We start from the raw sequence: 17,042 nt of genomic DNA, 5'->3' as shown, positions 1-17,042 counted from the left end.
CACACGACTGCACTCCAGCCTGGGTGACAGAGCAAGACTTTGTCTCAAAAGAAAAAAATAAAAAAGAGGCTCAATAAATAGCAATTTATAAACAATAACATCCACTGACATGGCCAGTCTTGCTGGGAAACTCATCCATTTTGTCCTAAACATGTCTTCACATTTAACCCATTTAACCCTGGGAGGCTGTTAAGCATGGTTGTAGGAGGAAACCAATGCTTTTATCCATTTGTTATTCTTTTAGGAAATGGGAGTTGGCTAGGTACCCGTCTTCCTTGTACTACTCTTCTGGCCGAGCTTGGGGCTCCCCTGCACAACCATAGGTAGCTAATATTCACCTAGTGCTCACTACTTGCCAGGCGTGGCCAGATGACTCACACACAGGAGCTCATCTAACCCGTGAAAAGGGGATACTATTATTATTATTATTATTATTGTTATTATTCATTTTTGAGTGGAGTCTCGCTCTGTCACCCAGTCTGGAGTGCAATGGTGCAATTTCAGCTCACTGCAACCTCCACCTCCCAGGTTCAAGCGATCCTCCTGCCTCAGCCTCCTGAGTAGCTGGAATTACAGGCACCCACCACCGTGCCTGGCTAATTTTTGTATTTTTAGTAGAGACAGGGTTTCACCCTGTTGGCCAGGCTGGTCTTGAACTCCTGACCTCAGGTGACCTGCCCGCCTTGGCCTCCCAAAGTGCTGGGATTACAGGCGTGAGCCACCGTGCCCCGCTGGGGATACTATTATTATGAATCTCTTTTTAGAGGTGAGGAAACTGAAGCAGAGAAAAGTCAAGTAACTTGGCCATGGTCACACAGAGCTGGGATTTGACCCCAAACAGTTCGGGTTCACACTCTGAAAAAATGTGGCAGGAAAACCTTGAATTTCCTTCTTAAAGTGGTAGAAAAGAAACTATGCTAGAAGGTGAAAGGGACACACAAACTGGATGTCTGCAATGTCCTGCTTGCTCCTGTGCTCAGGACACCCAGTTAGAACTGCAGACTGAGGGCTGGGCGTGGTGGCTCACGCCTGTAATCCCAGCACTTTGGGAGGCCGAGGTGGATGGATCACGAGGTCAGGAGATTGAGACCAATCTGGCTAACACAGTGAAACCCTGTCTCTACTAAAAATACAAAAAATTAGCTGGGCATGTTGGTGAGCGCCTGTAGTCCCAGCTACTTGGGAGGCTGAGGCAGGAGAATGGTGTGAACCCGGGAGACGGAGCTTACAGTGAGCCGAGATGGCACCACTGCACTCCAGCCTGGGCGACAGAGCAAGATTCCGTCTTAAAGAAAACAAAACAAAACTGCAGACTGCCAGTGATGCACTTCTGTCCAGTACGCATTTATTGAGCCCCTTCTGTATACTCAGATGAAAAGAAACCAAACCAAAACCCATGGGGGGAAAAAGCCGACAGGAAGCATTAGTAGCCATTAGTCTAGACTCCTCAAAATTCAGAATTGGTGACAATTTGCATGCAAACCAGGTGGTCTGCTAGGAAAATTAATAACATGCATTTATGAAGATGTTTATTGTTAGTAAAAATAATAAAAGCAGCAGCTCCTCGGGCTTTGCACTAGATCTGTTACATGTATTATTTCTAATTTCCTGGGCTCAAGCCATCCTCCTGCCTCAGCCTCCCAAAGTGCTGGGATTACAGTCATGAGCCACCAAGCCCAGTATTTTTGATTCTCGACAATCAACACCGCACTGTTCCTATTAATAGTAACTAAGGCATAATGACTGACTCCCACGTGGCATGCACTACACTAAATTGTCTCACTGAATTCTCCTCATGACCCTTCCATGTCATCCTCATTTTTGGAAGCAGCTGAAATATATAATTCAGAAGGTGAAGCACTGTATGCTGGATTGCAAAAAACCAGGGAGAATAGTATTTGAGTAATTCCCAGTTTTCATTCATCGATGACGTCATGTCCCTACATGACAGCACATCATTAAAGCGCCATTTATTGGGCACTTAATATGTACCACATATGGTGTTCCCTGCCGGATTCCACTTTGTCCTCACTGCAGAACCTATGATGGAGACATTCACGCACCCCATCTTACAGATCAGCCAGAGCAGTAACTAACAGGACCCAATGTCACAGAGTACATCACAGCTATGAGGGAGTCACCACCCCAGGTGGCATGAGCTCTAGACCAGTAGTCCCCGTTCCCCTTGCCTTAATTGGCTTGGAGGAAGAGTGGTGGGACCTCCCTATTGCTTATTTTAAATTGAGCTATGGCCAGGCGCGGTGGCTCCCACCTGTCATCCCTGCACTTTGGGAGGCTGAGGTGGGTGGATCACCTGAGGTTGGGAGTTTGAGATCAGCCTGGCCGACATAGTGAAACCCCGTTTCTATTAAAAATACAAAAATTAGCTGGGTGCGAGCGCACGCCTGTAATCCCAGCTACTCGGGAGGCTGAGGCAGGAGAATCACTTGAACCCAGGAGGTGGAGGTTGCAGTGAGCCAAGATCGCGCCACTGCACTCCAGCCTGGGCAACAGAGCGAAACTCCATCTCAATAAATAAATAAATAAATAAACAAACAAATAAATTGAGCTATAATTTGCATATAACAAAAGATATAAATCTTAAGCAGACAGTTTGATTAACTTTCACGTATTTAATGACTGCTAAGATCAAGAAGAGAGAACATTTCCGAAAGTCTTGCTAGTTCCCTCTGCCTCCCTCCCAGGTTACACCCCCAGCCCTCCAGGGGAAGCCACGTGTCTGTTTTCCATCACCCTAACCCAGCTTTGCCTGTTTTGGAACTTAACACAGGGGGAACCAGGCAGAATGTACCCTATGTCTCAAGCTCCCTTCGCCCCGCACGATGCTGTGAGGTGCACCTCCCTCATTTGACCTTTGGGCACATCCCGCTGCATGCCTGTAGCTCTGGTCATTTCACACAAGCTCCCTGAACCAAGTAGCAGGACCCTCCCCGTTGTGGCATCACTGCCTTGCAGACCGAGAACCAGGTAAGACAGCGTCAAACAGAGGGTAGAGGCTCTTTGGTGACTTTTTGTTTTGAGACAGGGTCTCGCTCTGTCTCCCAGGCTGGAGTGCAGTCGCACAATCACAGCTCACTTGCAGCCTCAACTTCCTGGGCTCAAGCAATTGATCCTCCCACCTCAGCCTCCCAAATAGCTGGGAATACAGGTGTGCATCACCATTCCTAGCTAATTTTTAATTTTTTTTTTTTTTGTAGACACACGGTTTCTCCATGCTGCCCAGGGTGGTCTCAGACTGGATTGCTGGACACAAGTGATCCACCTGTCTTGGCTTCCCAAAATGCTAGGATTATAGGTATGAGGCACCGTGCCTAGCCCGATTTTTATATCAGAGCTCTTTCTGCAGTTGGCTGACTGAATGGCTTGGGGAGGCGGGTGAGAAGGCTGGTCCCGAGGTGGGTCCCGTGCTCACTGACCTGACTCTCATGCCCTGGAACATCTCGGTGCTGGTGTGGAAGGGCAGCACTGTGGTGGCGCTGACTCCTGGACAGTCCAGCAGCCCCAGGGTCAGGCTCTCCATGAAGGCGAAGGCTGACGCTTTGGATGTGCAGTAGTCAATGGCACCGGGGATGGCAGACAGTGCCAGCACGGAGTTGAGGCACACGATGTGGCCGTTCTGCAGCTCCAGCATACGCGGCAGGAAGGCCTTGGTGGTCTGAGGGCGGATGGGGTGTCAGGGTGGAGCAGCTGCTGCTCTGACAACCCCTCCACCTTTCTTTCGGGGAGAACAGCCCACCCTGGACACACACGATGCTCCAGTGTCTGAGCCTTCCTGTGAGGGAGAGGGACCAGGGCTCCCTGCCCCAGGACACTGAGCGTATTTCACAAAGTCTGATGTGTCCGGGAGCTGGTCATTCGTCTCGTCTGGCCACCTCGTTTGTGGACATCCCTGCTGGCCTAAGCCCAGGCCCTGGCAATGCATCCCCTCCCCTCCATCCTGCCTGGGCTCCCTGCACACCCAGGGCTGGCCCTGGCCCGGGATAGCCCTTACCCAGAACTGGCCCAGGGTGTTGATGTGTTGGGACTTGAGGAGGGCATCATCGTCACTGTCCATTAGGCTCTTCCCATGGACCACGGCGGCATTGTTCACCAGGATGGTGATGTCACCCACCTGCAGGCGAGAGGGAGCCACGGGGCCATGATGGCAGCCAGTCCAGGGCCAACAATAAATGTTTTTTGTTTGTTTCTGAGTTGGAGTCTCACTCCATCTTGTCCAGGCTGGAGTGCAGTGGCACCATCTCGGCTCACTGCCACCTCCGCCTCCCGGGTTCAAGCGATTCTCGTGCCTCTGCCTCCCAAGTAGCCAGGATTACAGGCTCCTGCCACCATGCCCGGCTAATTTTTATATTTTTAGTAGAGATAGGGTTTCACCATGTTGGCCAGGCTAGTCTTGTTCTGACCTCAAGTGACCCGCCCGCCTCGGTCTCCCAAAATGCTGGGATTACAGGTGTGAGCCCCCGCACCTGGCCCAATATACTTTTTAAAAGGGATATGGCTTACTCCTAAGTGAAAGAGTAATTTCTGAGTCCATTTATGATCAATCAATTGATGTGTTATCCACAAGTTTTTCTTAGATATTCCTTCCCACAGGCCACTTTCTGCCAGCCTAGTTCCAGTTATCCTGCATACATAGAGGCCCAGCAGCCACCTGGCCCCACCACCAGCAGCCACGGGGCCTGGGGAAGAGAACTGCCTCTCTGAGCGCCAGTCTTGATTTGTGAGATGGGGCTAATGCCACATCAGGACTGTTCTGAGGAGGAGAAATAATTTATGGCACACACTCTACCTGGCACACAGTATATTTATAATAAATGAGGTTACTGTGACATAAAAACAGTTAACATTACCATGTGCCAGACACTCAGGGTGGGTTTCCCTCTCTTGGAGGTCACTGATATATTTAGTCCAAACAGATGACTGGAGTCAGAAGGATTTTCCCAGAGGCCAATGGTCCTGGAGAGAAACCCACACTGTCTACATTTCCAAGGGAACAACAGATGATTACGCCTGTTACGTAATCAACCCTAATCCCTGCCTATGTAACTAGGGCCAACTTCATGGGAGAGTCCCCAAAGGTGCCCCGGACAAAGCCATTCTGCCATAAGCAGAGCTCTCTTCCAGGCCACATGAGAATGTTCTCTTTGCCCGGAATTAGCCTGTGGTCAGCTGTGCTAGGAACAGACCCTCCCAGGCTACGGACCTTCTCCCGGACAGCCTTGGCCGTCTGGTACACCTCCTCTCGGTTGCCCACGTCGCAGATGAAGTAATGGCACTCAGTGCCCATCTGCCGGATCTCCTCTGTCGTCTCTTTCAGGCATTTCTCAGTCCGGCCCCAGAGAACAATCTGGAAGAAGAGAATAACAACGCAGAACAAATGGTCATTAAGCCACGGTGATGCAACAATTGCCACCAGAAATTCAGGATTTAAAGTGATTTGTCTTGAAATGACTGGCCTCCCTGGTTCCACCGAAAGATAAAGAATACAACATAGATTAATAACATAACTTTGGTTTTTTTTGAGGCAGGGTCTTGTTCTGTTGCCCAGGCTAGAATGCAGTAGTGCGATCATAGCTCACTGCAGCCTCAAACTCCTGGGCTCAAGAGATCCTCCCACCTCAGCCTCTGGAGTGGCTGGGATCACAGGTGCATGCTACCATACCTAGCTAATTTTTAAAAAAAAATTTTGTAGAGTAGGGTTATTCTTACGTTGCCCAGGCTGGTCTTGAACTCCTGGGTTCAAGCAATCCTCCCACCTCGGCCTCTCAAGTGCCGGGATTACAGGTGTGAGCCCCTGCCCCCAGCCAACAATAGAACTTTTTAAAGGGATATGATCTACTCTTAGGTGAACCAGTAGTTTCTGAGCCCACTTATGATCAATCAATTGACGTGTATTTACAAGTTTTTCTTGTATATTACTTTTAGCACAATGCTCCAGAATGCTCTCCTTTAGGAATCAGCTGGCTTCACCAATTGGGTCTAGAGCCAGGATTTTTAAATTTTTTTTATTTTTTATTTTTTGAGATGGAGTTTCACTCTGTCGCCCAGGCTGGAGTGCAGTGGCGCAATCTCAGCTCACTGCAAGCTCCGCCTCCCGGGTTCACGCCATTCTCCTGCCTCAGCCTCTCCGAGTAGCTGCGACTACAGGCGCCCGCCACCACGCCCGGCTAATTTTTTGTATTTTTAGTAGAGATGGGGTTTCACTGTGGTCTCGATCTCCTGACCTCGTGATCCGCCCACCTCGACCTCCCAAAGTGCTGGGATTACAAGCGTGGGCCACCACGCCTGGCCAGAGTCAGGATTATTAATACCAGCTGGTAGCATAGATGGGTCCATTCCAGCCTCAAGGTTCACAGGAGCTAAGCCGAGCCTCCCATCTAGCTGCAGTCACTCCCCTAGGGAAATTCTGGAAGGGCAGTGACGAGGCTACCACTGAGAAGGAAGCATGGCCTCACCCGGCAGGTAATAAACATGGACTCATTACGCCAGAAGGTGACCTTGGCAGGACCACTGAGGGTTTGGGCAAATTTATGACTGGCCAGCCCATAAAAGGCTCAGAGGAGAAGCCTGGCTAATTCTTAACCTTGACCTAACGGAGGACGACGCACCTCCCCACGATGTGTCACTGGGGTCAGTGAGGCCTCTGTTGGTAAAAGGGCCTGGAGTCAGATGACAGGGGGACCAAGAGCCCTAACTAAGAACCAGCTTCACCAGCACAGAGGGAGAAAGGCAGGGGGCTGAACACCGCCCGGAGGTCAGAAGCAGAGATAGGAAGAGCCGAAAGGGTTCTTGGGAATTCGTCCGGTGGCCTTCTATTTTTGTTTCTTTTCTCTTTTCTTTAAGACTATCAGTGAAATTTCCCCTTAAAAAACATCCAGCATGGAAACCCCAATGCGTGAAACTTAGAAAAGGAATAAATGATACACCTGACTCCATAATATTTTCTTACTCTGAAGGTTGCTAATGGGAACAAAGTGGCAGCTTTGGGAAGGTAAACATTTTAAACTGAGGGTTACAGATGGCGGCTCCAATGACATCAGACCCAGAGACAACTGATTTCTCTATTTTGCTTTGTTACATGGTATAGAGAAAAGTCACATTGATAAGGAGTTGCTAATGGTAACCGTTTATCTGCTGCTCACCTTGAAATCTCAGAACTGTCACTTAAGCAGAGAGGGCACAAAACAGGCCTAGTTGGCGGCTCTCAGAAATTCCGGTATTCTCCAATGGAATCGATTTTTTAAATTAGAGTTTTAAAAGCTTTCAAAATATTTTACAAAAAAAAAGTGTTCTCTAAAGCCCAATTTAAAAACCCCACTTAGTCTAGCCACTTTATTTTAATTAAGGCCTTGAAATACAGGAAGGGGCTTAACAAGTGGGTCCCGTCAGTTCCTCTCCATGACCATACAAGTCCTTCAAAGGCAGATGGACTGCAATTAAACAGTCTCCAAGGGACCCTTTCTTGTCTGTTGAACTAAAAACAGAATGTGTTCCTCCAGGAGAAGCTGGGAGGTTCAGTTCATGGAAAAGAAAAAAGACAAACATTTGCTCCAGGCAGGCAATTTGGTGTAGGCCTCCTCCACTCCACTGGACCACCCCCCTTGCCTTGCAGCCATTGTCATCCAGGTTTCCTTTATTCCTCCCTTATCATCCTGTCTATACAGCCACCCATCCATCTATCTGTCCATCCGTCTACTCTCCCCTTCACCGGTCCATCCATCTAGCCACCCCACTCCATCCATCCATCCCTCCCTCATCTACCCCACTCCATCCAACCATCCACCCATCCATCCATCCCTCATCTACCCTACTCCATCCATCCATCTACCCACCATCTACCAACCCCACCCCACTCCATCCATCCATCTATCCCTCCCTCATCTACCCTACTCCATCCATCCATGCATCCATCCATCCACTCACCATGCATCCATCCACCCCACTCCATCCATCCATCCATCCATCCATCCATCCATCCATCTACCCTACTCCATCCATCCATGCATCCATCCATCCACTCAACCACCCCACTCCATCCATCCATCCATCCATCCATCCATCCATCCATCCACTCACCTACTTCTCCACCCATCCATCCATCTATCCATCCCTCACCTACCCCACTGTACCCACTGTACCCACTCACCTACCCAACTCCATCCATTCATCCACTCACCTATCCCATTCCATTAATCTATCCACTCACCTACCCCACTCCATTCATCCATCCATGCATTCATCCAAACACCTACCCTACTCCATCCATCCATCCACTCACCTGCTTCTCCACCCATCCATCCATCTATCCATCCCTCACCTACCCCACTGTACCCAATTACCTACCCAACTCCATCTACCCATCCACTCACTTACCCCATTCCATTAATCTATCCACTCACCTACCCCACTCCATCCATCCATCCATCCAGCCATTCATCCATCCCTCACCTACCCCATCCCATCCATCCATCCATCCATCCATCCATCCATCCATCCATCCACCCACCCACTCACCTACTTATCTATCCGTCCATCCATCCATCCATCCATCCCTCACCTACCCCACTCCATCCATCCATCCATCCATCCATCCATCCATCCATCCATCCACCCACTCACCTGCTTATCCATCCATCCATCCATCCATCCATCCATCCATCCATCCACCCACCCACTCACCTACTTATCCATCCATCCATCCATCCATCCATCCCTCACCTACCCCACTCCATCCATCCATCCATCCATCCATCCATCCATCCACCCATCCACCCACCCATCCATCCCTCATCTACTCCACTCCATCTATCCAACCATCTGCTCACCTACCCCACTTCATCCATCCATGCATTCATGCATCCATCCATCCATTTACTCACCTGCCCAACTCCATTCATCTATCCATTCATCCACCCACCCACCCACCCACCAGCCCCACCCACCAGCCCCACTGCACCTATCCATCCATCTGGTTTCTGAGTATGTCAGCCCAAGGGGGAGGTAATCCTTGGTTTCCATTCTTCTGTTCTGGTCCCTGCCTAACCCCATCCTCCCTCTGGCTCCTATGTGTAACAGGACCATGGGGCTTGCACAGTCCCCTGGGGTCTGGCTGAGGCAAGGAGAGGTGCCTCTGGGGGCCCTAAGAATTGCTGGGCAAGTTGACAGAGAGGAAAGCTTGAAGCGGGGGGCTTGCAGGAAGGTATAGGGTTCAGATGTCTGTGGGGGCAAGTGGTCACCCCAGCACTGTCGACCTAGCTGGAAGACCACCCTGGAGAGGAAGTGGAGCAGGGCTGAGGGAGAAGAAATGAAAGCTGTCTCCCACTATCTTCTGTGGGCCAGGAAGCCCCCCAGGCAGGGCCCTAAGACTTGGTTGTTTCCTTTCAAGGGTCTGTTGAGGGCGCCGCAGGCGGGCTGGGGAACTGGCCTCACCTCTCCCTGGCATCATGATAGGTTTGCCTTTCTGCCTCCTCACCCCCAACCCCCTGGGCCCCAATTCTATCCCGTTCTATCTCTGTGTGCGAGAGCATGTGTGTGTCTGTGTACATCTCTCTGTGTGTGTGTCTCTGTGTGTGTGTCTGTGGGCATCTCTCTGTGTAAGTGTATGTGTTTGTGTGTGTGTGTGCAAGTGTGTGTGTCTGTGTGTCTCTGTGTCTCTGAGTGTGTGTCTCTGTGTGTCTCTCTATGTGAGTGTATGTCTCTGTGTGTCTGTGTGTCTCTATGGGTCTCTGTGTGAGTGTGTGTTTGTGTGTGACTGTGTGTGTGTGAGTGAGTGTGTAGCCATGTGTGCTGTTGTGTTTCCTCAGGTCCTCAGTGGATGCTGGGAGTCGCAGGGAAGCGGGGCTGGGCACCTTCCATCTTAGGAACCAGTAGCATCTCTGAAGTGCCGGGCTGGCGCCGGAGCGAGCTGAGTGGAGGGAATGGGCCCCTTTCCCTGGTAGGTGCTGCCCCGTGGAGCTGCCCCAGCCACTGTCCCTTCCTGGCTCCTCTTCCCCCTCCAGCCTCCTACCCTGACCCTTCTGGGGAATCTCCATCACTGACCAGGTAACTGGCAGATACCGCTCTGCAGGCCTGCCCAGGTGGCTGCTGCCAGAGTTCCCTGGAGGTGACCTGCACAGCTGACAGGACAAGGGTCCCACCCAGGGCCAGCATGAGCATGAGGACTGGGCGGGTGGAGGTGGGCGTCTGAGGGTATGTGGGGTGGGGGCCTGCAGAGGGAACTGATTTCTGAGCCCTTGGAACCAGCGTGGCTGCCTCTTAGTGAACTCGGGACAGGCAGCAGCTGGCAAGGCCAGAGGCCTGGAATTTACTCTTAAGCAGGGTTTATAGAATAAGGGCTGGGGTGGCTCAGCACCTCCAGGCCTCCCCTCCTCTTCCCTCCCCTCCGGGGCAAATGGTGAGCTTTTGTCCCCTTCTCTCTCCTAGTGACTGGTAGGGGGAGGTGGGAAGGGGAGAAAGACCTCTGGTCTCTGGGGCCCCGGGCTGTCCTGCCCTCGCCCAGAGCTGCTCTCACAGCGGCTATAGCCAGACAGACTGCTCAGCGGCCCTCTGCGCTGAAGGCTGTCATTATCCATGGTCACAGTGGAGAAAACCGTGGCTTTTTCCTTACAGTAGGGTAAGTAACTCCCCCTACGCCACTCACTGTGATACAGGATTCGAACCCAGAGCCTCGGACCTTTGCAGAGGCACCCCTAAGCCCCCGGGCACAGTGGGGTCATCTGAGCTTTGATGGTTCTACTCTCCTCAGAGGCATCCCCATGCCCTGCATTCATCCCCGCCCAGCCAGCCTTCTCCTGCTTTGTCTCCTCCAATGTTCACAACAGCCCTGTCCATCCAGCAGCACACAGACAGTCGGCTATGGGCTGGGGTGGTGATCCAACAGAGAATGAAGCAGATGTGATCCTGCTTCAAGGAACCCACATTCCAGTGGGGGAAGACAGAGAAGGAACCAGAAAACAGTCAGTCGCAAACGACAGTTAAGTGGGATAAAGAAGAAACAAGAAAACCTCATTTGCATTGGGGAATTGACAAGGTAGCCATATCATAATTTTAAAGATAAGGAAACTGTAGTTCACTGCAGTTTGTCTGCGGTCACATAGCAACTGAATAATGGAGCTGGGATTTGAACCAAGGTCATGTCTAGCTCCCCAGGCTGTGGGGATTGCACCACCACTCACTGTCCTATAAGAGAAAGCACATCTCCTCTCTTCAAGGGATCCTGTGGGGATTAAGCTGGCAGAAGCTGGCACCCACTAACTAACTGCTCAGTACCCACTCCCTGTTGGTATTTCCCATGGGGAGGAAAAGCTGAGAAAATCATAGCACTGCCTCTGATACACCCTCTTCTGCAGGCTTTAAAATGATAAGTGTCACGACATGGAAAAATACTCATGAGTCTAATGTTCAGACAAAATGGGTGCAACACTATTTGAATAAGATAATCTCAACTCTAAACTTTTTTTTTTTTTGAGACAGAGTCTCGCTCTGTTGCCCAGGCTGGAGTGCAGTGGCACAATCATGACTCACTGCAGCCTCCATTTCCTGGGCTCAGGTGATCCTCCCACCTCAGCCTCCCAAGTAGCTGGGACCAGAGGTGCAAGCCACTACTCCTGGCTAATTTTTATATTTTTTGTAGAGATGGGGTTTTGCCATGTTTCCCCAGGCTGGTCTCAAGCTCCTGGGGCTCAAGTGATTCTCCCACCTCAGCCTCCCAAAGTGCTGAGATTACAGGCATAAGCTACCAGGTCAATGGAAGTCAACAGGCTACGCAGAGATTGGTTATCTCAGGCAGGATCACAGCTGACTGTCTTTTGCTTCTTTATATTTGTATAAGCAAAAAATATCTCTAAAGAACAAGTGTTGTTATTTATGATCTTAAAAATAGAAAGTGGGGCTGGGTGTGGTGGCTCAGGAGGCTGAGGTGGGAGGATCGCTTGAGCCCAGGGGACAGAGGCTGCAGTGAGCCAAGATCTCACCACTGCACTCCAGCCTGGATGACAGAGAGAGACCTGGTCTCAAAAAAACAAAAAACAAAACAAAACAAAAAACAACAGAAGGTGGAGTAAAAGCTTCCCCATGGATCACTCTCCAAATAGATTCTTTACCCACAGGTAACGTCACTCAGCCCTGTGGGTCCAACTCCTTGTCCCCCAGGCCCGGAGTGGTGCCCTTCGGGGGCCCTCATCCATTGGCAAGTGACTGTCTATTCACATCTCTCTTCCCGTTGTTGAGTGAGTAAGGGAGGGAGCCTGCCAGGGGATCCACAGCTCCCAGTTTCCACTCGCTCGTTACACAGTGCTCTTGGCCCTGCATGTGCTATCACTGCTATTTGGGGTCTATATCCTGTCTCTTAGAGGACAGGGACTAAATCTCTCAAATTCAGGTTTCTCCTGTGTCCTTACCTGGTGCCTGGCCGGGGCTGTTTTTCTCTGTTTCAAATTCAGGGCTACTTATGGACTCCTATTCAACCTGCAAAACCCTACTTGAATGTTCCCTCAGTTCTGAAGCCTCCCTGGCTGTTCCTTCCAGCCTCCCCACAACAACAACAACAGCGCCACCACTATACAATGGCTAAATCTGTTGAGCAGTTGTCATGGGCCAGTCACTGTGCTGAGTACATGGATATGTTTTCTTCTTTAATCCTTACAACCCCTCGAGGTGGGTATGTTTACCTTCTCCATTTAATAGGTAAGCCTCAGACAGACAGTGACTCCTCCAAGGTCACGCAGCTCATAAGAGCAGATCAGCCTGACTCAGGATACCCATTCCTCACTGCTAACACTAGCCTTTGTTCAACCTCCACTAGTGCACAGATGTGAGCATGCTGACTGATTGGTGAACACCCCTGCCTCTCCCATGAGCGTGCAAGGTCCTCCAGGGAATCTTATTCATCTCGTAACCCCAGCATCCAGCATGGGCCAGGCATAAGAGTAAAAGCTCAGCTAACATCATCACAAGACACCAGCCCCAGGAGGATACCGAGTGCCCCTTCTCTACCCAGCCTTGCCTTCCTAGCCCAGAGGGGCTTGCTGGACTTGGCTTTCATTCCTGGAGTTCAGCTGCAGCTCACCCTCCCACCGGCGACATGAGCTGGGTGGTCTCTGGGTGGGTCCCAGGAGGAGCATCTGTTTATAATTGGCAGCCCCGGAAAGATCTGAGACCCTGGGCAGATCTTTGGCAGGCCAGCTCATGTCCCATGGGCCCCATGTTTTGGAGCTGGATTGGTGCTGACTTGGCTTCTCAGAGGGAAAGAAAATACCCGCCAGAGACCCCAAACCACAGCAGGCTGGGCGGTGGGGTGGGAAGGTCACAGCGTGGAGGGTGCATAGCTCTCTGCCCCTGGCCCCTCCAGTAGGAGGCTGTTAATAAAAATCCATCCCTGTGGTCAGATGAGAAGGAGCAGGCAAGCAGCATCTAGCTTGTAAGACATTAGGGTTAGAATGGGGTGCTAGATAGCAGAGGGTGAGCGTGAGCGTGGCATAGGTTACAACTGGAATTTCCCCCTTTCACAACCCTGTCTATTTCCAAAAGGAGAGACCCTATCTCGAGTAGAGCAGCTTAGAACATGGGCTGCGGAGCCAGACTGCCTGGGTTCAATTCTTTAACAGTTATGAATTACATGAATTTAACCTCTATGAATTAAGGTTTAAAACATCCACTCTTTTTCTCTTCTCTTCTCTTCTCTTCTCTTCTCTTCTCTTCTCTTCTCTTCTCTTCTCTTCTCTTCTCTTCTCTTCTCTCTTTTCTTTTCTTTTTTGAGATAGAGCCTCACTCTGTGGCCTAGGCTGGCGTGCAGTGGCACGATCTCGGCTCACTGCTTCCCGGGTTTGAGCGATTCTCCTGCCTCAGCCTCCCAAGTAGCTGGGATTACAGGTGTGCGCCACCACACCCAGCTAATTTTTGTATTTTTAGTTGAGATGGGGTTTCACCATAATTCACCAACATGGCGCCCAGCCTAAAACACCCACTTTGAAGAGTAGTTGGGAGGATTAAGAAAGGGCACAATAAATGCCAGCTGTGGGCTGGATATGGTGGCTCACGCCTATATTCCCAGCACTTTGGGAGGCCGAGGTGGGGGAATCGCTTGAGGCCAGGAGTTCAAGATCAGCCTGGGCAACATAGCAAGACTCTGTCTCTGTTTTTTAAAAAGCTAGCTGTCATTATTATTATTGTTGTTGTTATTATTATTATTAGCACAGCAACAGAAATAGATCCCATCTGGTCTCCACCTCCATCTGACTGCCCAGGGCATGCCTGCCCTAGGCACAGCCTGGACTGGGGCAAAACCGCAGAATCTTGCTATCTCTTGATTCCATCCTTCCACCTTACTTAGAAGACCCTCCTTTGTCTACGCCCCCAAACCTGAGAAGGTATAGACCAGCTGTCAAAACCGTCCACCTGCAGAGCAAGCTGCGGGGGGATTTCTTAGGGAGGAGAGGTTTTCAAGCAGGGCCCCAAGGAACTCTGGGGGTTCTGGTGAGGAGCCTCTGGAGGTGCTGAGGGTGGGGTGGGGAGCAGGTAGACATCATTCCAGGCTTCTCCTCGCTCCTGCCCCAGTCACCCAGAGTGGTGACACTTCAGGTTTCTAGAATAGTCATTTCCTTTTCTTTGAGATGATGTTTCACTCTTGTTGCCCAGACTGGAGTGCAGTGGCGCGATCTTGGCTCACTGAAACCTTCACCTCTCGGGTTTGAGCGATTCTCCTGCCTCAGCCTCCCGAGTAGCTGGCATTACAGGCGTGCACCACCACGCCCGGCTAATTTTATAATTTTAGTAGAGACGGGGTTTCTCCATGTTGGCCAAGCTGGTCTCGAACTCCTGACCTCAGGTGATCCACCTGCCTCGGCCTCCCAAAGTGCTGAGATTACAGGCGTGAGCCACCGCGCCTGACCTAGAATAGTCATTTCTACAAAGACTCTGTCGCTAAAAAAAAAAAATAGTTGGAATGTGACTCTGAATCTGCAGCCTGTTCCTCTCCAGCACAGCCCTGGAAGGAAGCCTGCTTTCTCCGAATGGACCCCAGTGGGATCCCTCTAGCTGTCACCCATTGAGAGTGCTGGCCTGTCACCCGGGCACACCCAACAAGACTACCAGCCCTTCTGCTTCCTGTGCAGATCCACACTGATCACACTGATCAAAACTGATCCACAATGATCAGGTACGGACTTCCAGCAAATCCTTCCCAGACTTTCTAATCCCTTCCACCTTTTTTTCTGGGAGGCCTGTTTTCCAGACTCTACACAATCCAGTCTGCATGCTGTCAGGTAAAAGGATGGGGACAGAGAGATCGCGCGATTCTGTGGTTTTGCCCCACTCAAGGCTGTTTCTAGGGGAGGAGACAGACATAGAGCTTCAGAAGGGGTCTTCCAGGCAACCATTACCCCAACAGGGTTCTGGATCGTCCATCAGCAAGGGGGATCTATATCTGTTGCTGTGCTAATAAGAATAGTAACAGCTGGCATTTATTGGTGTAGCCCTAGGTTCGTTACAGGTGCCCCACGGCTGACCCCAGGAGGTCAGAGGTGACAGAAGCCACTGGGCCTGTCAGGGACTTTGGCTAGGTCCTTATGTGTCCTTCCTGTTCCTGCACTGCTCAGCTGCTGCAGCCTAGGCAGGTCTCTCCCACGTAGCCCTGCGAAACAGGCTTTCCCTGGCTCCAGGCCCCTGTTTTGGCCTGCCGAGAATGTTTTGGCTACCGCTGGCTGAGCTGTTGGGGAGGATTGTGATGAAGCTCCTCAAATTAGATCAGCCAGCGGTGTCGCCCTCCCACAAGTCCCTGACCGCAACCTGGAGCAGGGCAGAGACTTCCTCCAGGCGGACATCCAGCCTGGAACTGGCCGGCTTGGGAGGCACAGGAATGACAGTAGCTCTGACATGCACATGGGGCTCACTAGCTGGCCACGGTGCCTCGGCATGGGTGCCGTGGAGTGTCTAGTCCTCTGTCAGCTCAGAAGGGCTCATACCCGAGAAAACTGATACACGAAGGGGCTATGTAATTCCAAGCGGTAAGCGGTAGAGCTGGAACCTCAACTTACGCAATCTGTGCCCTTGCCACTGACTTTACCTGCGGGAGCGAAATGACCCTACAAAACAACATATTCATTCGGTGCACAGGTACAGTGAGCAGATGCCATATGCCAAGGACTGGACGGAAAGGTGTCCACCTCCCAGGGAACGAGGGAAAGGTGCGGTCATCATTCGGTCTTGATGACCAAGTGGTTATGAAAGGCATGACAGAGATGTTCCTTGCCCCTCTGCGAGGACACTGGGGCTCTGATGGGGCTCAGGTGGGAGGACAGGTGAGGACAGAAGCTGTTCTGAGCATGGGTCAGCACAGTGCCCAGGGCTGGTGTTTGCTGTGAGGGGGTATGGGGTGTGCCTGGAGCACCCTTGGTCTCCAAGTGGGCGGGGCGGGACTGTGGCAAGCACTCATCGCCACCACAGTGAGCAGTCTGCGGACCTTTACTGCAGGCTGGGTCCCACTCTGAACTCTTAGACTGAATCCTCTCGGCTGCCCGGGGGTGGTACAGTCGGCTGATTAGTGTCCCCTGAGAAGCTGAGTCCAAGTCCTGACCCTTGGTACCTGTGAATGTGACCTTATGCTGAAAAAGGGTCTTTGTCATTGAGTAGCTGTGATTGAGTTGAGGACCTCAAAGAGAGATCATCCTGGGTTAGGGTGGGCTCTCAATCTAAGGACTAGTGTCCTCGTGAGAGACAGAAGAGGGACACACAGAGGAGAGGAAGGCTGTGTGAAGATGGAAGCAGAGACGGCAGTGAGGCAGCCACAAGGAAGGCGATGCCAGGAGCTGCCAAGAGCCACCAAGAGCTGAAAGAGACAAGGAAGGATCCTTCCCTAGAGCCCAGGAGGGAGTGGGGCCCAGCTGACACCTGGAGTTTGGACTTCTGGTACCCAGAAACGTGAGAGCAGCTCTGGTGTTTTGGGCCACGCAGCTGGTGGTCATTTGTTGTGCCATTGACGGGAAACTAACACAAATGGGCTCCATTATCCTCATTCAATAGAGGAGGCC

General features: G+C 51.3%; 1 protein-coding gene across 7 annotated transcripts in view; it reads right to left on the bottom strand.

Annotated features, from left to right (window-relative positions):
* DHRS3 (dehydrogenase/reductase 3) overlaps positions 1-17,042 on the bottom strand; it is a 50,714-nt gene that overhangs the window by 7,410 nt on the left and 26,262 nt on the right. For all 7 annotated transcript variants that reach the window (XM_055261708.2, XM_055261706.2, XM_063631159.1 and 4 more), the window contains 3 exons: positions 5,222-5,365; positions 4,013-4,132; positions 3,438-3,676 (listed from right to left, as the gene is read on the bottom strand). In XM_055261708.2, coding sequence (XP_055117683.1) covers positions 3,438-3,676; positions 4,013-4,132; positions 5,222-5,365 — 503 coding nt within the window. The remainder of the gene's footprint in view (positions 1-3,437; positions 3,677-4,012; positions 4,133-5,221; positions 5,366-17,042) is intronic.

Source organism: Symphalangus syndactylus, chromosome 22 (genome assembly GCF_028878055.3).
Source record: "Symphalangus syndactylus isolate Jambi chromosome 22, NHGRI_mSymSyn1-v2.1_pri, whole genome shotgun sequence".
In the NCBI taxonomy this organism is placed as follows: Eukaryota; Metazoa; Chordata; class Mammalia; order Primates; family Hylobatidae; genus Symphalangus; species Symphalangus syndactylus.
This window is presented reverse-complemented; position numbering and strand designations above follow the sequence as displayed.